General features: G+C 43.8%; 1 protein-coding gene across 1 annotated transcript; it reads right to left on the bottom strand.

Moving 5' to 3' along the window:
• Positions 1–11614: 11614 nt before the first annotated feature.
• Tal2 (TAL bHLH transcription factor 2) lies at positions 11615–20503 on the bottom strand. Its single transcript, XM_045161113.1, has 2 exons — positions 20436–20503; positions 11615–14106 (listed from the first exon to the last, which is right to left on the bottom strand). The coding sequence occupies exon 2, from the start codon at positions 14094–14096 to the stop codon at positions 13770–13772; it is 327 nt and encodes a 108-aa protein (XP_045017048.1). The 5' UTR covers positions 14097–14106; positions 20436–20503; the 3' UTR covers positions 11615–13769.
• Between the last annotated feature and the right edge of the window lie 1469 nt (positions 20504–21972).

Below are 21972 nucleotides of genomic sequence, written 5' to 3'. Positions count from 1 at the left end.
GCCAGATGCACAAGAAGGCACATGCATCTAGAACTCATTTGCAGTGGCTGGAGGCCCTGGTGCACCCATTCTCTCTCCCTCTCTCTATCTGCCTCTTTCTCTGTCTGTCGCTCTCAAATAAATAAAAATATTTTTTAAAAAAATAAATAAATAAAGATTTGAAATGGCAAAAAACAAAAACGTGGACAACGTATTTGAGGTTGTCCTCTAGCCTCCACATGCATATCCACATACATGTACATGCACCCACACACATGTATGCCAATAAACATATGAGTACTCACAGACATATGCACACTACCCACATATATGTGCAAAAGCCAAAATAAATAAATAAATAAATAATAAACAAATAAGTAGTTGCCCAGAGGAGTAAAAAAGATGGTGTTCATTATATCCTTGGCTGTTGTAGACATACAATGAGCATTAGTGACCCTGACTCCAGGTGTTAGCTGTTTATACTTTGACTTAGTTCCCAGCCAAGACCTGTGTGTTCACATACATTTATGTCACGTGTGCCAGAGGTCATGACACCCATGCATAGGGCACAGAGTTGCTTAGACCTGCCTGCTACCTTCTCAACTAACCTCTCTGTCATTGAACCAGTACCGTTATTCTCACTCGGTGATGGAGCATCTTTCCTTGTGGAGCTAGGGACACACAGCCTCCGAGGAACAAAGGAGATGCAACAAGGTGTTTTTTTTTGTTTTTGTTTTTGGAAGTTCTGAAGCCTGGGAGAGAAATTTAGTCTCAAGAAAAAAGCTGCAAAACAATCTCTGTGAGAGCTGAGGGTCTCAAGGCTTCTTGTCAGAGGAAGTTAAGGGTAAGAGGCAGATGAGGAAAAGGCTTGGGACGCCTATCAGTCTGACAGTCTTGCCTCCTTCAGGTGTCACACGTGACCCTGCATTTCATACATCCTCTATCACGGTGCTTGGACGGTGTGGAAGGAAATGGAGCAACGTGTCCTTAGATAAGGGGTTCTTGTGCCTTATCACACAGATCTTAGTAAAGATACTATTGCAAGCATGTCTGACTTTTTCATTTATTTTGTATCATGGTTGAGATGTAGAAGAGAAATATAATTTGGCTGTATATGAAAATAAAATTATACCATGACCAAATAAGATTTATCCAAAAAATACAAGGAAATACATTAATATTTTATAGCACATATCAAGCTCAATAGAAAGGATGTTTTTTCATGAACTATTCTACTTGAGCCTTTTTTTGTTGTAGGAAAACTGCCCTGCTATACGCCCCAGGAGACTGACCTGCGCCTGCCTCAGGCCCTGTCACATTGCCTTCTGAGAAAAGAATGAAGACATAGTAAGGATCTCTGATCCCACTTCCACCAGCTATTCCATTCTGGGGCCCTGCTTCTGAGTAGTTTCTCATCTGTCCCATTATAGCATGGGTCTAGAATGTTTCACATGGATCATGAGTGGAAGGCGTGGTCCCCAGCAGGTAGCAAGAGGTGGAGTAAATTTAGGAGGTCGGGCATAGTTAAAGGAAGTGAGGTCATTTGGGAGCTTGCCAAGTGTTTATTGGGATGTCAGTCCCTTCCTCTCTTGTTCTTTCCTTTGTGGATACATGAGGCAAGTACCATTCTTCCCCCATGTGCTTCAACCATGATGAACTGAGCAACTAGGATATGTGACCATAGACTGCCTTCTCCAGAGCCATGATCCAAAATAATCCTTTCCTCCTAAGAAGTTGATTATCTCATGTATTTTATCTCTGTGACATAAAGCTAACATATACATCTTTATTTGTGGGGTAGTTTGAATAGATGCCCCCCAATAGAATAGGAGTTTCATTAAAGCTACCTGGCTGGAAGAGGTGTCAATGGGTGGATCCTAGGGCCAAGCCCTAATTCCAGTCTAAAGATATAAAAGTGCTTGAGCTTAGCTTAGAGTTCTAAAGGTGTGCTTGTGTGCACTGGTGTGGGTGGCTTTTCATTTTTTTTCTTTTTACCTGGTCTGTGAAAGCAGGCCAGCTTCTACCATGATAGAACTTCCCTTCTTCGATAAATCCCTTCCTCCCATAACTGTGCCTGGCCTGGAAGTTCATGCCAGTGACATTTGGCTGTCTAATATAGTTAGGTATTTTTTATTGTCTCCTACCTTCTGTGGATGATTCTGTTACTCCTTGACAAGGGATTTGTCTTCCATTAGCTCAGCCAGCTACAGTAGAAGAAGCTGGTGTATCACTGACCCAGAGGGCTGCAAATCTTCCCTCTCCCTGTTAGAGCTGCAGAGAGCAGGCCGTTGAAGTGCTTGATTAGAACCAAATTGAATTTTGGTGAGGGAGTGATTGTTCTTCTCTTTAAATTTACTTTATGTAACTCTGCTTTTTTTTTTTTTTTTCAAGGTAGGGTTTCTCTCTAGCCCAGGCTGACCTGGAATTCACTATGTAGTCTCAGGCTGGCCTTGAACTCACAGAAATCCTCCTACCTCTGCCTCCTATGTGCTGGGATTAAAGGTGTGTACATCTGGCTTTTTCAACATTTTTATTTTATTTTTTTATTGACAACTTCCATAACTGTAAACAATATCCCATGGTAATGCTCTCCCTCCCCTCACTTTCCCCTTGGAAACTCTATCATACTGCCTAACCCTCTCAATCAGTCTCTTTTAGTTTGATGTCATCATCTTTTCCTCCTATTATAATGGTCTTGAGTAGGTAGTGTCAGGCACTGTGAGGTCATGGATATCCAGGCCATTTTGTGGCTGGAGGAAGCACATTGCAAGGAGTCCTACCCTTCCTTTGGCTCTTACATTCTTTCTGCCACCTCTTCCACAATGGACCCTGAGCCTTGGAAGGTGTGATAGACGTATTTCAGTGCTGAGCACTCCTCTGTCACTTCTGGTCAGCACCATGGTGCCTCTGAATCATCCCAAGGTCACTGCCATCTGAAAAAAAACAGTTCTCTAACCAAAAGTGAGAGTAGCATTAATATATGAGTATAAACATTAATAGAAGTGCTTACCAAGCAGTTTGGTGAGCATAGTATATACATTTGGCCAGATGCCAGCAGACATTACACCTTTAGGGCTCATAACTACTCCTGTTGTAGGTTTTCATTATCAGGGATATATTCTCTCCCATGGAGCAGACCTCCAGTCAAATTAGAGGGTGGTTGGTTTCCCCTATAACAGACATGCCACTATTGCACCTGTTGGCTCATTTGGCCTGGCTGGCCAAATTTAAGGCTTGCAGTATCCACTGTTGAGTGTCTTTACTGGTAATTTATCTTTCTTCTATTGAACTGCATGCAGTGTAGCTTTTTCCAGCTTTCTGTCAGCTGGTCTACATAGTAGAGGTTTTCAGCTCAGCTCCAGCAGGATGTCTCAGTGACCTTGCAGCCCAGGGATGTGGAGTCTTCAGCATTAGGGTCTTACCATCTATTCCTGGTGGGAAACCAAGTGTCTCAGCAATGGCCTGTAATATTTTGGGGGCATCAGGGACCTCCCTGGCCAACATTTCACTGGAAGGTATACCATCCCTGGCACTGAAAATTTTCTAGTACCAATCTATGGCTTCTCAGTGTTCCATTGTCCAAAAAAGTAGGTTTCCATATGCTTTATTTATATACTCTTAGATTTTGATTAGCCCTCCTTCCACCTTTTCTTTACTCAATCTCTCTTTCAAACTTCTTAATAAGCCTTTCTTATTAATGGGGGGGGGGTTTGTTTGGCATTATGCCCCCTACAATGTGTTGTATCAGAAGCCTCAAAGACAGGATCTTACAAAATCTTAAAGTGAATCCAAAAGGAAAAGAGTCTCAGAGTGAAGGACAGCTTTCTAACTATAACTCAAAATATGGAGCCATGAACTTGATCATTTTTATCTGAAAATCAAATTCATATTTGTGGCAAACAAACACTATAAAGCAAATCATAACCAATATAATATTGGGCCAAATATTTACAACTCACATCACAGAAAAGGAGTTAATTTCCTTCATAAGTGAATTGCTTTCAGAACCTGAAAATAAAGGTCATATAAGGTAGTCTTTAGACACAGAGATACAAGTGACCCATAAAGGTATGATGGCAACCTTGCCCATGATAAGAAAAATGCAGTTTAAAACCTTTAACCACTGAGCGATATCCTCATCCCGGTGTTTTCACTCAAACCCACTGCACTATGTAAACCCAGGCTGGCTTCTATAGCAGTTTAATATACACCTGAGTTCTTGATTCTTTCTAACTCTAACCACATTCATGGAAGCTCATGTGCCAGGCACACTACCAATAATACTATTGTGCACACACACACAACCCCTGGGAAGAAGCAGCTTTGGTTGAGAAGCAGCAGGCCACGGTGAAGACCATGCTGAGACTAGTGGGTAGACTACCAAACTGAAGGTGATGCCAGCTATGCAGCAGTGAGTGGCATTGGGTGTACTTGGTGAGGTGCCAGCACAAGATGGCTTTGCTGTTTCTGTCTCCCCAGCATTAGGATGACAAGCACACAACATGGCAGCTGGCATTTTACATGGACAGTAAGGATCTGAACTCAGGTCCTTACGCTTGCATGGAAGGCACTTTACCCAGTGAGCACAAGGCCCTGGGTTCAACCAGGCAAAAAGAGCATACATCCTTAATAGAATATTATTAATATTATATTAGCAAGCATAATGTTATGAAAACAAGATGAGCTAATATACAAGAAGCTCTTAGTTCAATTAATCCCAATGATATAATGGTGGGTACATTACAAATAATTTTGAAACAATTATGTAAATAGTTCTTTTAAAACCATATTTTCTGGGCTGGAGACATGGCTAAGTGGTTAAGGTATTTGCCTGTAAAGCCAAAGGACCCAGGTTTGATTTCCCAGGATCCATGTGAGCCAGATGTACAAGGTGGCTCATGTGCCTAGAATTTGTTTACAGTCGCTTAAGGCCCTGTCATGCCCATTCTCTCTGTGTTTACCTCTCTCTTTCTCTCAAATAGAAATAAAAAGGGATTCTTTAAAAAATGATAATTCTGATTATTGCTTTATAGTATGTTCCTAAAAGGTTGATTACTTAGATACAAGCATATGGTAATATTAACTACATCCTACTACATATTTGTGTGTATATAGGTATGGTCTATGTGCATGTTTATGCATTTGCATGTATGTAGACACATGTGTGTGTAGGTGCATGTGCACATGTGCATGGAGCCAGAGGTCACTTGCAGGATGTCTTTCTCAGTCTCTCTCCACCTTGCTTTCCGAGACAAGGTCTATCATTGGCCTGGAGCTCATCAATTAGGCTAGATATGCTAGCCTGTTACTTGTCAATTATAACCTAACTAAGGTTTATGTACAAATCTAATGCGCTTTAGAATTTTACAGACCATTAGGAATAAAAAGAAAGTGAAATGGTGCCATTGGCCCTGGCCTCCTGTAATCCTTTAAGGACATTTTGGCCTTTCTTCTTAACACCTGCTTTAAATCCCCCACTTTGCATTGCCATTGGACTTTCAGATCCTCCATATCTTTGACCTTTTCTTCTAAGGATGCGACTTTTGGCTAACCTTTGGCCTGTGGGTCAGCAGTTAAGCTATCCATTATCCCAAGCTCCTTTCATCTTTGGCCTTTTCAGGACAATACTGGTTATGTATAACTTACAGTTACTTTGGCCATCTCAAGCCATTTTCAGGTAATGACATTTCATAAGGCAGGATCTGTAAAGGGCACTTTAGAATGGAAATCATGGGAAACAAATTTTTCAGGACAGCATTAGACTCTCAGTTTCCCAGAAAAATCCAGCCTGTGAAAACTTCATTATAATGTCATCTCCTGAGGAAACCAATAACATAATTTTTAAGCAAATCATTCAACCACATTTATTATCTAAAAGGGTTGTTTGTTTGTTTGTTTGAGATAAGGTCTTACTCCAGTCCAGGCTGACCTGATATTTACTATGTCTTAGGGTGTCCCCAACCTTACAGTAATCCTCCTACCTTTGCCTCCCAAGTGCTGGGATTAAAGGTATGCACCACCACACCTGGCTTAAAATGTTTTCAAATCCATTTTCTTTCACTGTTTCTTTCTTTCTTTTTTTTTTTTGAGGTAGTGTCTCATTCTAGCCCGGGCTGACCTGGAATTCACTATGTAGTCTTAGGCTGGCTTTGAACTCACAGTGCTTCTCATACCTCTGTCTCCCAGTGCTGGGATTAAAGATGTGCACCACCATGTCAAGATTCTTTCACTTTTTATTTGACATTTTCTACACACACACACACACACACACACACACATAGTATTTTGATCATATTCATTCCTTATTAGTCTCTCTTGTCCTCCTCCCACTCTTGCTGATCTCCTTTCCCCAACATGTCCCCTTTCTACTTTTATGTGCCAAAACTATTCTGAACAAGGAGTCGTGGAATAGTTGTCACATTTTGAAAGTGAATGCCATTGGCCGTGCTATGGTGAGGATTATGTCAGAACTCATCTCTGTTCTCAAGCAGATTTTAATAATTATATGGAATAGAATGTAGGGAGCCAATGCAGACGCCATTACAAAATGGCGCTGGCTTCCTGCCAGTCTTGAGGTAAACAATTCCTTATTTGGGCAGCACCTTGTCCTGAGCCTATCCCGTGGCTCCTGTGGGCGGGTGAGCCTATGGCAGCCAATCAGCAGGCGCCCCATAGTATTCTGCCCTATAAAAGCAGCTACACTCCTGCACCCCTCGCCCCTCTCCATCAGCTTTCCTGTTAACCAAGAGGCTCTCCAATAAAGTATGATCAAGAAGGATCTTCGTTTGCTGGTCGTGCTTCTCCTGCGGGTCAGGGGGTTCGTCGCAATAGAATGCACACAGATGTCTACAACACAAGGTGGTTCCTCTAAGGGCAGTACATCAGATAACAGAATTCCAAGGATCGGGCCTAGGGAGATGGCTCGGCAATACAAGGTGCTTGCTTGTCAAGCCTGAAAGTCTTGCGGCCTGGGTTTGACTCCCCAGTACCCACATAGGCCAGACACACACCACAGCACAGAAGAGTAGGCTGAAGAACAGAAACCGAGGACTTCATGCAGGAGATGATGTTTAAGATCAGCCAGGAAATTAGACCCACTTCCCCCACTCTGCACAAAAGTCAACTCTAAGTGGATCAAGGACTTCAATGCAACCAGAAATTCTAAAACAACTAGAAAAAAAAAAATGCAGGGAGAACACTGCAATATAGGCATGGGAAAGACTTCCTGAATAAAAGGCTCAATAGCATGGGAAATCGATCAACACTCAACCACTGGGACCTCATGAACTAAAAAGCTACTGTACAGACAAGCAAATCACTAACAGAGCCAATGGACATCCCACAGAATGGGAGAAAATCTTCACCAGCTACACCTCTGACAAAGATCTAATATCCAGAATCTGCAAAGAACTGAAGAAAACAACAACTCAAAGATAAAAAAAAATCAAAACATGGAGTAGAGCTGGGCATGGTGGTACATATTTTTAATCCTGACACTATGGAGACTGAATTGGAGGATCACTGTGAATTTGAGGACAGCTTGGGACTTTAGAGTGAGTTCTAGGTCAGCCTGGCCTAGAGTGAGACCCTACTTAAAAAAAACAAAAACAAACTGGGCTGGAGAGATGGCTTAGTGGTTAATCACTTGCCTGTGAAGCCTAAAGACCCCGGTTTGAGGCTCGATTCCCCAGACCCACGTTAGCCAGATGCACAAGGGAGTGCACGCGTGTGGAGTTCGTTTGCAGTGGCTGGAAGCCCTGGCATGCCCATTCTCTCTATCTGCCTCTTTCTCTGTCTTGTCTGTTGCTCTCAAATCAATAAAAGTACCAAAACAAATTTTAAAAATAAAACCAAAAAATGGGGTAGAGACTTGAAACAGAATTCTCAGAGGAAAAAATACAAATGACCATTACACATTTAAGGTTCCACATCTATAATCATCAAAGAAATGCAAGTCAAAACACTCTGAGATTTCATTTCACTTCAGTCAGGATAGTATTCATCAAAAAAAAGAAGAAAAGAAAAAAGAAAGAATGAAGGTTGGAGAGATGGCTTAGCAGTTCAGGTGTTTGCCTGCAAAGCCAAAGGACCCAGGTTTGATTCCCCAGAACCCACGTAAGCCAGATGTGCAAGGTGGCACATGTCTAGGGTTCTTCTACAGTGGCTGGAGGCCCTGGAGTGCCCATTTCCTCCCCCCTTAAATAAATAAGTACTTACATACATACATACATAAATAAATAAATAAATAAATAAATAAATAAAATATATTTTTTTAAAATCAAATGATAACAAATGCTGGTGAGGCTGTGGGGAAAGAGGAATCTTCTCCCACTGTGGTGGGAGTGAAAATTTGTACAATCACTATGGAAATCCGTATGGAGACTTTTGAAAAATATGAAAGTAGCTCTACCATTTGATCCAGTTACACCACTCCTGGGCATAGACCCTAGAGACTCCACTCTTTACTACAGAGAGACCTGCTCAGCCACGTTTGTTGCTGCTCTGTTCATAATACCTAGGAACTGTAATCGCCCAGATGCCCGTCAACTGATGAATAGATACACAATGGAATTCTATTCAGCAGTAAGGAAAAAATGAAATAATGAAGTTTGCCAAAATATGGATGGAGTTGGAAAAAGAATCATTCTAAGTGAGGTCATGCAGGCACAGAAAGACAAACACGGCAGGTACTCTCTTGAATCTGCGGTTCCTAACTGGGATCAGTTACAGATGAGTGCAAATGGCAGTAAGCATCAGGAATATGGGCATAATATTAGAATGACACCAGGAGAGAGAAGAAACAGGGAGAGAGGAGTAGAGGAGTTACCGCACAGGTTAGGGGAAGGACAGAACATAGGGGTGGGAGGGGTTTGAAGGGGTAGTGGGGAGGGAAGTTGGGGAAGAAATCACACAAAAGACAAAATGAATCAGTTCCACTTACTAGCATTCTACAAGATATAACCACCAAGGGGGGACAGTCTGGACAGAAGGTGGAAAAAGCTTAACCTTGAAACTATGGAGTCGGGCCAGTAAAGCCCATGCTCAGAATTGGGTTGCCCCCCACAGTGAGCTGCTGGCTGGGGAGACCCATGAGCCCCCAAAACAATGTAGGCCATTACCAAAACACTTGATTACTTGCCAGAGCTAAAAGGTAAACCCTATTGCTGAATACACCATGCTGAAAGCACAGGACATCAGAATACCATACTGGAACTGAGAGGGAAACTAGCTTCCTCCTGGCTAGCCCTCATAGTGCTGGAGAGCCCTGTGGGACAACCATCACCAACAGCATGAATAAGCAGGGGACTTGCAGAATAGGTAAGCAGCCAGCCAGACAAGAAATACACAATTGTGGAATAGTGGCATGTAGCCTGTATGGGTAACTAACTATTCTCTGATTGGACGTGAGGCCCACTTAGAATAAAACTCATACCTGGTACTGGCAACCAAGTCAGAATCCCATAGTCAGGAAACTCTTTCTCCAGAGATAAGCCCCCACGGCTCTCTGGAAAAGAAGAACACTAAAAATCTCTGAAATAACTTTACATACCCCCTTTAACCCAAGCTGCTTTCACTCCTGGTTAGAGAATCTTTTATTTTATAGATGGCAGAGAAAATGTAGGAGAACCAAGATCCATCAATAAGACAAGAAGATAACAAACTGCCCACGGTGAGAAATGCCACCTCTACCCCATCTTCCAGGGCCTAGGAGATAGTGCAGTAGAAGCAGCACCATGAATATTGTTCTTACTGCTAGCCTGACAACCAGCTTAGGGTGATGATGACAGATATGGTGATCAACCAAAACCCATCAGAAACCCAGAAACTACAAAGAACTCAACACTAAATCAGACTGCCAACAGACCTTCCATGGCTCAGGGAACACTGCAGAAGAGAGGGCAAAAAGATTGAAAGAGCCACAGAGTGAGTAGGATTCCCCTGAGGCATGGTTCCCCCCACTATCCCATAGGGACCGGCTGAGTACTTCATGATCCCATAGTGAATACCATAACCCTACTGAGGAGGGCCTCCAGGGACATGGGAGCCAGGGTGAGGGGATATGAATGTATCCTGTTATTCGTGTGTGTGTGTGTGTGTGTGTGTGTGTGTGTGTGTGTGTGTGTATAACAAAAAGAAAAAAGAAACAAAAAATGATCAGTCAGGAGAGATTTTAGGGAGTTTCACACAAGTAGAGGGCTGAGTAAAAGGGGATGAAACATTTGCCCAAGCATTTGGAATCATAAGACTAAAGAAGGAATTAGGAATAAGGATCATCAAGTGAAATAGTTTTGTGGACATGTATGACACATGTGGAGTTTGTAGACTGTAAAGAGAAGTCTACAGTGAGCCTGTGCTTACAGAGCACCCAGTATGTTGGGTTGTGGTGTTTGTCTCCACTGATGGGTGAGGAACCTTATATAGGTTTGGTAGCAGGGAAATGATCTGGTCACAGCTGTGATTTGAGAAGTGCACTTAGTAAACTGCATGAACCAGGTCTCACTGTGGCACCTCCTGGAATCCCAGCCTGTGGGAAGTGAAGGTAGAAGAATTTTGAGTTCAAAAGTAGCGTAGGCTACATAGTGAGACCCTGTCTGAAAGAAGGAGGAGGGAGGGAGAAGGAGAGAGAGAGGGAGGGAGGGGGAGAGGGAGGAAGGCATGTGAAAGTGGGCAGGGTGATCGAGGGCCTGTGCTCGAGCTGTCAGGTGCTGCTGAATCTTTTCCAGACTAAGATATGTTAGGCAGGGGGAGGACATCAAAGCTAGGACAGTGACAATGATGGTGGAGAGATGGGTTGTGCTTAATACATCTATGAAATTATCCTTAAAAGAGGAAGGAACCAGTTTCTCTTAAATAATTTATTTGCAATAAATTAGCAGTTAAATAGTAAATTGTAATTAATGGTTGCAAACTCACACAACACAGCAAGTACAATCTTTGGTTGATACATCTACTCACACTCTAAAAGCACAGTAACTCCATTTCCATAAAAAGGTATATGAAGGTGATTGAACGTTTTTAAAGAAGATGAATATATGAAGACTAGGTGCTTATTTTCAATTCCAAAATATTTGGTGGCTGATTAGGGCTGTGGGTCGAGAACTGCATCTGTGTCCTAGATTTCCAGTCACCATCCATGAGACCTTAGGAGAGTCCCTTCAAAGCCCCAGAACATGTTTTCTTCTCTGTGAAATGAAGAAGTAATATTAAGCAAATAAATGCTCCATGTTAACTGATGGACCTGTTCATATGAACTTTTGGATAGTTTCCAGAACTGTCTTTAGCCAACCAAATGGTCTCTTTTGTTCAAGCAGCTGAGCAGCCAACGTTAAACAATCTGTCTATACTCTCCTGCTGGACTCAAATGACCCACAAATACATGGACCACCCAGTGAAATGTAATACATTTGAACTACACATTTTTATTTTTATGGTCACCACACCTTAGGAACAGATACTAAAGAGACACCATTTTTTAAGCTTTCAATCTCATGAATATCATATCCAAGTTTTCTATCTATTTATTTATCTGTAAGCAGACAGAGATAGAGAGGAGAGAGACAAATACAGAGAATGAGTGAGTCAGGGCTTCCAGCTGCTGCAAACAAACTCCAGATGCATGTGCCACTTTGTACATCTGACTTTATGTGGGCACTGGGAAATCAAACCTGGATGATTTAGGCTTATAGGCAAGTGCCTTAACCACTGAGCAATCTCTCCAGCCCTTCAATTCTTGTTGACAGTAATTTTAATTTAATACAATCTGATATATGCAGCCAATTAATGAATTAAATATTTTAAGTATAACATCTCAAATGTTTATTCATTTATGAAGTATTTTGTGCAGGGTTTCTTTAATTATTCCACTCACTTCATACAAGGACAGCTATGTCTCCTATCTTTTGCATCTCTATGGTACACTTCAGTGGGATTCCCTCTCAGAGCACTTAGACCAGGGCTCCAGCATGTAGGAAAGTAAACTCATTTTTGGCTGAGCAGCAAAATCTTGTGTTCCTACAGAAAGATCTTCTGTGTGTTCCTCGTGTTCTAATGAAGTTAATAAAAACAAATCCTGTCAAAAGGGTTATGATTCAATGCCAGATAAGAAACTAATCTTGGGCTAGAGAGATTGCTTAGCATTTAAGGCATTTGCCTGCAAAGCCACAGGATCCCAGTTCGGTTCTCCAGGACCCACATGAGCCAGATGCACAAGAGGGCACAAGCATCTAGAGTTTGTTTGCAGTGGCTAGAAGCTCTGGCACGCACATTCTCTCTCTCTCTCTCTTCCTCTTTCTCTCTCTCAAATAAATAAATATATAAAAGAGACAGACTAATCTTGCTTAATTGCCAACTGTTATCCAAACTTTGAAATGGCCCATTGTTTCATAAGTTGGGGACGCTTCCCCACACCAGTGAGAAATGTCCCTTGGTCTCCAGCCTTATGTGTTTCCCTAAACTATATTGTGCCTGTGGGGAAGTTTACCAAGCGCAGGTTACGTAAAGGGACGTGAAGGGAACCATTGTGCTGTAAGTGCATAGTCTAGTTAGAGTTGAATGACATAATAACCTTGCTATTCATAAAGAAAAGACTTTGGAAAGCAGTGAGAAATTTAAATTTCTCTACTGTGGAAATTTCTAAGAACAAATTCATAGATTTCCCACCTATGGTTCAGATTTTAAAACCAACAGTGTCAAGAACTTTGGGGAAATAAAATGCCTCAGCAACAAATGGCATTTTCTGTATTCTGGGCTCAGCAATGAGATTTCTCTTTGAATCCAGGCATCATCAGGATGACAAGGGCATGCAGCAATGAGTTCTACAAGATCCTCATATCTCATTGACTTGTTGGGTACCAATTTCCCCCAGCTTAAGACTGAATTAATGCTTCCTGGCAGGGAAATCAAAGTTATTAGAAATTCATTAGTTCATTCCAGTCTATTATATTTCCATTGGTTACTCTAAATAGTCTGTTCATGCTAAGCTCTCTTTAAGTGAGGGAATGTCATAAAATGGTAATGTTTGGATTTTCATAATTATCAGCAAATTTTAGAGGACTTAAGCCAACAGGAATTCAAGCAAACTTTTTAATATATGACATGTGAAGCTAATGGGTTTGCTGACTCATCTCTAGCTAACTTTTTAATAAGAAAACTCCAACTGTAACATATAATTTATCACAAATATAATTCACTGTTTGGTTTTTGAGATAGTATATGTATAAACGGCTCAATATTAGAAGCACCTCACACTGCCATAGAGTTTAAAGACTACAGAGCTCTTTCACACACATGTGTAATCCTTACTCCTTAGGGGGGATGCCCATTCAGAGATTTTTCCCACACCTCTCCCAGGTGGGTTTCTGCAGAGGTGATCTTTTCATTTACCAGTTTTAAGATTTATTTTCCCTTGATCAAACATGTCTTCTTTTTTCCAAGGAAACTTTAAGATATGTTCAGAGGGAAATGTGTGCTCCTTCATCTGAGATCCATTATGAGAAAACTCCTTCCTTGTTACTGAAGACATTGTGTGAAACAGTGGATTTTAAACCTATGCATCCCCCTCCACCAAATATCTCATGCACAGTTTTGAACCAGAGAAATCTGTGGTGATGGAGCCCAGAGCAGCAGTCCTCACTGCCTCCTTTTACCTTCCAGCTGCTGTCCCTGAGTCACTTCCTATGTGATACCACTTGAGTTGACTCTTGCTGACTCTGGAGCATGAAATCACAGTGCAAAGTCAGTGACATGTGGGCAAGTGGAATACTGTCCTGGGGATGACTGTCACAGTCACCCTACGGACCACTGTGGCTTGGGCCAGGTGAAGAGACCCTGTAGTCCTCAAGGAAGATCTTGTCCTCCAGGCCTGGCAGGTGCGGCCCCTGGGGGAAGAGCCCCAGAATGTTTCCCTGAGCAGCTCCTCCTGTTTGCTGCAGGCTTTGCTCTCCCAAGACCTTGACCAAGAAGTTGATGTACCTCATTGCTAGACGAAGCGTTTCATTTTTGCTCAGCTTCTTGTCTGGAGGATGGGTGGGGATAAGCTTCCGTAGCTTTGCAAAGGCACTGTTGACATTCTGCTGCCTCCACCGCTCCCTGGTGTTTGTGAAGATCTTCCTGGTCATGGCCAAGTTCCTAAGATGGGAAAGAGAAAGAGGCCTGAGGGCCAAGACCTTATAGAAGGCTCAGATGCAATCACAAGGTCTACTAAGAACCTGCAATGCTACATCTTCTCCACTTTTATATTAGGAAATTCATTTAAGATTTTTAGAACCTTATAAATAAAAGAAATGTGGCACAAGGAAAGACAATGTAAGAATAACAGCCATTAGGGCTGGAAAGATGGCTTAGAGGTTAAGGCTCTTGCCTGTGAAGCCTAAAGACCTAGGTTTGATTCCCCAGTACCCAGGTAAGGCAGGTGCACAAGGTGGTGCATGCAAGTGAATTATTTGCAGTGGCTGGAGGCCCTAGTGTGAACATTCTCTCCTTTCCTCTCTCTCTGCCTCCCCCCTCAAATAAATAAAAACAAATATTTAAAAAATAACAGCCACGTCTGTTTTGAAGCCCCCAGTTATAAAACTTCTTTCAGTACCTCCATCACTTCTTTTATTACCAACCTTTTCTAGACGATCAAAATCAGGAACAGTATAGGATTGAGTACATGAGTAAATGAAATATGGATTTAGCCCATACAGACTTAGCTATGAGTCAACAGTGAATTAAGGATTTTATGATGAAAAACAAACATCATGATCTTAGGTTTCATCAATACAATGATATTTGGACTGAAGAAGATGAGCCAGCTCCCCTTGTAGCAGTAGAAGCAGCCAGAGTAGTGGTGGACCTCACCTGGAGGACTAGGCTCCACACCTCAAGAGCTAAAACGTCCAGACTGGACCACATTTGGATGACAATGAGTAGGGTGAGGAGAAACGATGAGAACAGAAGTGGATATGTTTAGCTTGAGAAGAATGGAAGGATGAGGGGAAGGTGTGGGGGATCTTTGAGAAGAAACCTAGGCTTCTCAGAGTTCCCATGGCTGGCATGTCCAACACTAACAGAGTGGCATATCATCATAGTCTGCCAATTCTTATTTTGCCATCTTTAACTCTTAGAGGCATGGGCCCTGTTTTCTCCAGGTGGCTGGGGTCAGCACATCTGAATGGGAACCTTTAAGATGCATTGTAACCAAGCCAAAGCTGCTTGCTCTAGCCTTGACTCCCCTAAGCGCTCAGCCCTTCTGCCTTCCCTCAGAGTCAGGGAGCATATCCTGACTCTACTTGTTGCTCATACCATGCCATGTCCTCTTTCTTGAAATCCCTCCCTACATTTTCCTCGCTTAGTTCTCTATATTCTTTAAGGAGCCACTCTAAGCCCAGCCTGCAATCCCAGCTACTCAGGAGGCTTACAAACTCAGGGCCTGTCTAGGCTATTCAGTGAGTTCAGGCCAGCCTGGAAAACCTAGTGAGAAACTTGTCTCAAAAATATGAAAAAGAGTTGGTCATGGTGGCACATGCCTGTAATTCCAGAACTCGGGAGGCAGAAGAGGTAGAAGGATTGCCATGAGTTTGAGGCCACCCTGAGACTACAGAGTGAATTCCAGGTCAGCCTGGACTAGAGTGAAACCCTGCCTCAGAAAACCAAAAATAAGTAAATAAAGCAAATAAAAATAAAGGAAAGAAGAAAGAAAGAAAGAGAGAGAAAGAAATAAAAACTGGGTTGGAGAGATGGCTTACAGGTTAAGGTGCTTGCCTGTGAAGCCTAAGGACCTAGGTTCTATTCTCCAAGTCCCAAATAAGCCAGTTGCACATAGTGGCACATGTGTCTGGACTTTGTTTGCAGTGGCTAGAGGCCTTGGAGAGCCCATTCTCATTCTCTCTCTCCTCCTCTCTCTGTCTCTAATAAATAAATAAAAATAAATCTTAAAAATGTATAAAATGTAAAAAATAAGTTTAAAAATAATTTGAAGAAGTGAAAGAGCTGGAAGTACATCTAGCCCTCTGTAGAATGAACAAGGAGCTAGGTTCAGTCCTTAGTACTGAAGGGAAGAGGAAGGAGCAGGTCCACTGCCTTCTTACTCTATGCCCTGACTGTACAGGAGTCCACATCAGGGCATAATGCTCTCTGCAGACGCTGGGCACAGAGGCTAAACCACAGCTCCCTGTCAGTCACGTCATCAGCAGGGAACACACCCATACTCTGCTATGTATAGTTCTGTGAAGCCAGTGTTTTTTAGATACAGGTATTCAATAAGTTACATGAGACATCTGACACTTAAAAAAAATAAAATTAGCTTTTCATTGATGATTTTGCTCAACTGTAGGCCAATGTAAGAGCTCTGAGCACATTTAAGGTAAGTTGAGTGAAGTTGAAGTTTTGATTTTGGCAGGTTAGGTGTATTAAATGCATTTTCTTTCCTTTTTTTTTTTTTTTTGGTTTTTTGAGGTAGGGTCTCACTGTAGCCCAGGCTGACCTGGAATTCACTATGGAGTTTCAGGGTGGCCTCAAACTCACAGCAATCCTCCTACCCCCTGCCTCCCAAGTGTTGGGATTAAAGGCATGCGCCACCATGCCTGGCTTCTTTCCTTCTTTTTGTTTGTTTTGTTTTTGTGAAGCAGGGTCTCACTCTATCCTAGGCAGACCTTGAACTCACAGTGAACCATCCACCTCAGCCTCCTGAGCTGAGCCCTGGGATTAAAGGTGTGTACCGGCCATGCTCAGCAATGAGTGCATTTTCAACTTATGATATTTTCAATTTGGGTGGGCTTTTGTGGAGGGGACATTAACCTCATAACCCCATTGTTAAGTCAAGACATGGCTGTGTTGTACTGGCTGCTTGGACCTTCAGGATGTGGCCCCCTTTGTTGACATGGGTGATGGAAAAGTTCCGTAGGAACAGAGAGACACCACTTAGCCAGGAATTCCAGGTGCCCTCAAGGCAGGTCATGTTTCCTGGCAAAACTAGGGAATGGACCAGGTCTTTTCTGCTTAGGCCACACTGCCATGCCCATTGTCGTTTTATCTAACCTAAGTCACTTGGGGGTATTCTGGCTTTTGGTTTTACAATAAAAAATATGAGTGTCGGGCTGGAGAGATGGCTTCGTGGTTAAGCGCTTGCCTGTGAAGCCTAAGGACCCCGGTTCGAGGCTCGGTTCCCCAGGTCCCATGTTAGCCAGATGCACAAGGGGGCGCACGTGTCTGGAGTTCGTTTGCAGTGGCTGGAAGCCCTGGCGTGCCCATTCTCTCTCTCTCCCTCTACCTGTCTTTCTCTCTGTGTCTGTCGCTCTCAAATAAATAAATAAAAAATTTTTTTAAAAAAAATATGAGTGTCATCAGAAATGTAGCCCAGCTGTTCCTAAAGCAGGAAGGCTTGAACCTGAATCAAGAGGTTTGAAGTCAGAAAGAATGCTGTCAAGTTCTGTTCACACTAGAGCTGGCCAGCACTGTGGGGGCAAAAGTGACTTTCAGGGTGCTCTTATCAAAAGAGGGCTTAGCTCATTCACCAACTCAACTCTAGTCCCGTGGGGGGTCTTTTCAAGCTGGGAGGAAAAAAAGATTAGACAGGATCAACTGAACGTGTATTCTCTTCTAAGAGGGCTGGAGCCTATTGTACTAGAAGCAGACAGAAAAAGCTGGGAGGAGGGGGAAAAGTTGGCTTCTAAAATGTAGCCTGCCGTTCTAGGGGTGCTTAGTAATTCCTTGTTGATTTAGCCTCAAGTGTATTACTTTCCTTCTCCACAGGGGAAATAGAAATCAGTGATTTAACAAGCTGGAAAAGCTCGAAGTAGAGGTCACTGGAAAATTACTGAAGTACTTCGTAAATCAAGGGAAAATTGCATTTGGTGTTTTTCCAGTTGCAAGGACTGATTGCTGCTAATCTTGATTCAGAGTCATGTAAAGGGTGGGGGAGCCCACAGCAGATCCACAGATAAATGTTGAAACAAGGGGAAAGCATTTATGTTACCACTCAGGACTCCCACCAGGCCAGGGCTCATCACCTTCCTTGGTTCCCTGATTCCTTTTGTGCAGCCTGGGGAAGCCTAGAGATCCAATCCACTCAGAACAATAAATATATAAAATGAAACGTTGCTGGCTCCCTTCTCACAGTTATAACTGCAGAAATTAAAATGCATAGACACAATAAATTGAGTCATACTTAGTAGTTATTAAAACACTAAAATTAAAAATGCAATATGCTAATACAGGTGTTTCGCTTTTATAAAATACTTTATTTATTTGAGAGAGAAACAGGCAGATAGAGAGAGAAGGGACACACCAGGGCCTCCAGCTGCTCAAATGAACTACAGACGCATGCTCTACCTTGTGCATCTGGCTTACATGCGTTCTGAGGAATCAAACCTAGGTCTTTTGGATTTGCAGGCAAGTGCCTTAACCACTAAGCCATCTCTCCAGCCCCAAGTGTTTCATTTTTAACACACTAAATAATTAGACCTATTACCATAATTTCTAAGTAATATTTATTATTTTTTTTCAAAAGATCTGTAACATCTATGATTTCTACTGGTGATAAATTTGCACTACTGCCTTGTCTCAATAGAAAACTATTATTGTCTTGTGTTTTATATTATGATATTAGCTGGGTGTGGTGGCACATGCCTTTGCTCCCTGCACTCAGGAGGCAGGGGTAGGAGGATCGCCTTGAGTTTGAGGACACCCTGAGACTACATAGTGAGTTCCAGGTCAGCCTGAGCTAGAATGAGACCCTACGTCAGAAAACCACACACACACACAAATTTAAATTATGATATTGTAATAAACACTAAATATAATTGGTCATTTTCTTTGCCTGTGTATTGCATTCACTTAAAGTCATTATTCTTAACCACGCTAACATGACTGTACTTTATCATCCATGTTTGTAAATAAAAGAAATGCTACACTTAAATCACACATTTATAATCCCAGCACTTGGAAGGCAGAGGTAGGAGGATCGCCGTGAGTTCCAGGCCACCCTGAGACTACATAGTGAATTCCAGGTCAGCCTGAGCTAGAGTGAGACCCTACCTCGGAAAACAAAACAAAACAAAACAAAACAAAAAAAATCACACATTTATGGAATTAAAGGCAGTATTTTCCCCATCCAATTTCACAGAACCTTTGAATTCTATCTACATATCCTTGCATTTAGTGATAGAGGTTATAGACTCTAGTTAAGAACGCCTTGCAAGCCGGGCGTGGTGGTGCTCGCCTTTAATCCCAGCGTTTGGGAGGCAGAGGTAGGAGGATCGCCTGAATTCAAGGCCACGCTGAAACTACATAGTGAATTCCAGGTCAGCCTGGGCTAGAGTGAAACCCAACCTCAAAACAAGAAACAAAAAACATGAAAAAATAAACAGAATGCCCTGCAAGTTCAAGGTCTGCCTGGGTTATAGAGTGAGGTCAAGGACCATGTCTCACTAAGGAAGGCATGGGTGTGGTAGGCTCCTGGAGGAATGTGGTAAATACACCAAGAGCATAGAGCATACCATTCTCTGTCTATATTGTCACCATCGAAGGTAACACACTATTAAAGAAGAGAGCAACAAAGATGCTATCAGAGTGATGCTACGGCAGCTGCTGCGGCTCTTTAGTGCCAGTAAGGAAGAGACGAAGGGAGGTTTGTGCGGCTCCTGGCGGGAGGGACCTAACCTTCAACGTTAGGCATTGCTCTGCCTTTTGAGAATATCATAGCAGAAGACGTGCTCATTTAAGAAAAAAAAAAATGTCAAGCAGTTCATAAGGGCATAAGGCACAACGTACAGGGTTCCTTACCTGCCCTTCTTCCTAACCAATCTCGCTCCCCAGCCACTGAAAGTTTGGTGTGTACACACATCCAACCAGGCACACACACATTTTACAAATCACGACACACACTGACATACCAGTTAGCTCTCTGTCTTTGTATTCCACATCGCATACCGAATCGGAGCACATACTGGACCGTGCTCCTTGGGAGAAAAAAAAAATCCCAAGTGTGCGCAATTCACGAATGCCGGTGCACTGGGGAGGCCACCAGTCCCAAGTTGCGCTCAACCCCTGCAGACACCTGGTATACCTTGCCCATTTGGTCCACCCAGTCATTCCGTTTTTCTAAGTTTTGCTCAAGGAGTATTTCAGGAGTCTGGGAAGGCATCTCTTGCTTTAAGTTTCATGTCTTTAAAGTATCCTTCCTAGACTCCGGAATCACCTAAAGACCCTGGGAGACCGCTGGGATGAGGGGACGGTGCCCGCGAGCCGCAGCAGGTGCATCGACTCGTCTTCTGGATCCGAGCTGGCCCTCCGGGTGCCACGCCAGCGCTCCTGCCCCTCGAGAAGTCCCCACCCAGGTCTTGCCAGCCACGTTACGGCCACGCCATGCTCCCTGGGGCTAATGCGGCTCAGACTCTAGAGACTGAGCCAGACACCTGCGGACCCACCAGCCCGGCCCGGTGGCGCCCAGGTCCCCCCCTCGGGAGTCCACGCACCTTCTGGCCGGGAGCTGGAGCCCGCGCCGGCAGTGTGCGTCCGCGGCGGCCCGTGCGCCCTCGCCTGGGCGCCCTCGCCGCCCGCGGCCTTTATAGGCCGCCGCCCTTTGTCTCGCCGGGGAGGGGGCCTGCGTCCGCCACTCCCGCCAGTCCCGCTGGCCTTCGCGGGGGCAGCCCTCCCAGATGCTCGGGCGGGGAAGGAGCACCCCGCTTTGTTTCACACCCGGAGAAGGGAGGGGTTGCCAGTCAGCCACCTCCCCTGCTACCCGGATAAGCATCGTCAAGTTCCCACGGGCCTCCCATTCTTCGGGGGTTTATTCAAAGCCTAGGGTGTGTGTAGTCCGAGAACCCCTGGCTTCAGAGTCCTGGGTGGGGAAAGAGAGAGCCCTACGCCTATATCCCCACCCTCTGAGTCGGGACTGGGGGACTAAGCCTATGATCTGCATTTCTATTAAATGCCCCCAGGAAAGGAAAGGGCAGAAGAAGTTTAACTTGCCACTGGGCTCCACATTCCCGGGTTTACTGGTCCCGGTTTCCCCTTTGCCGGGTGCAGGGCGCGGTTATTTCGGGGATAGAGAGGCCTTTGTGCACTTGCCTCCCCGCCCATCACCAAGAATGATACCCCTTAGTTCAAAATCCATCTGTGGTTCTCCAGCTAGCGAACTCAAAGTTAAGCTTAAATTTGGTTGGTAGTGCATGTCCGTCTTCTTTAATCCTAGATGTTCTTTTTTTTTAAAAAAATTTATTTGAAAGCGACAGACACAGAGAGAAAGACAGATAGAGGGAGAAAGAGAGAATGGGCGCGCCAGGGCTTCCAGCCTCTGCAAACGAACTCCAGACGCGTGCGCCCCCTTGTGCATCTGGCTAACGTGGGACCTGGGGAACCGAGCCTCGAACCGGGGTCCTCAGGTTTCAGAGGCAAGCGCTTAACCGCTAAGCCATCTCTCCAGCCCTAATCCTAGATGTTCTGAGGCTCAGACAAGTGGATGCGTGCGCGGGGCGGGGGGTGGGGGGCGGATGGAGGCCAGCCTGGGCTATGCAGTGAGACCTTTTCTCAAAAAAAAACAAACAAAGAGGGGGCTTGGTTAGTATTCCCGGTGTTTGATTCGCTCCCTACCATGTGGAATGGTGCAGGCCCAGGGAGCAGGAATACAGGTAAAGTCATCGCTGTAAATTCTAGGCCAGCCTGGGCTACATGACAGCATTTCACAAACAGAACAGTAACAACAGCAAAGTGAAGCTGAGGGCTTTACCTGGGCAGGGAGATGCCTTTGCCTTCATGTCTAACCTGTCTCTTTTCTCCCCTGAGTTAACTCACCTCCAGCCACCCTGACTGGCTGTTTCAGGAACACATCCTTACTCTCTGCCTTTGCACAGCTTCCTCTATCCATTCCCCCAAGTACCCACACAAGCCCTTTCCTCACCTTCGTTGATGTATGACATCAGTACATATTTATGAGACCAGTGATGAAAGCTTCTGCTAGGCCAGGCCCTGTCTCAGGTGCTGTGAACACAACTTCTTCAATCAGTAACACAC

This window comes from Jaculus jaculus, chromosome 1, assembly GCF_020740685.1.
Source record: "Jaculus jaculus isolate mJacJac1 chromosome 1, mJacJac1.mat.Y.cur, whole genome shotgun sequence".
Classification (NCBI taxonomy): Eukaryota; Metazoa; Chordata; class Mammalia; order Rodentia; family Dipodidae; genus Jaculus; species Jaculus jaculus.
Note: the sequence above shows the minus strand (reverse complement) of the source record. Positions and strands in the feature narration are given on the sequence as shown.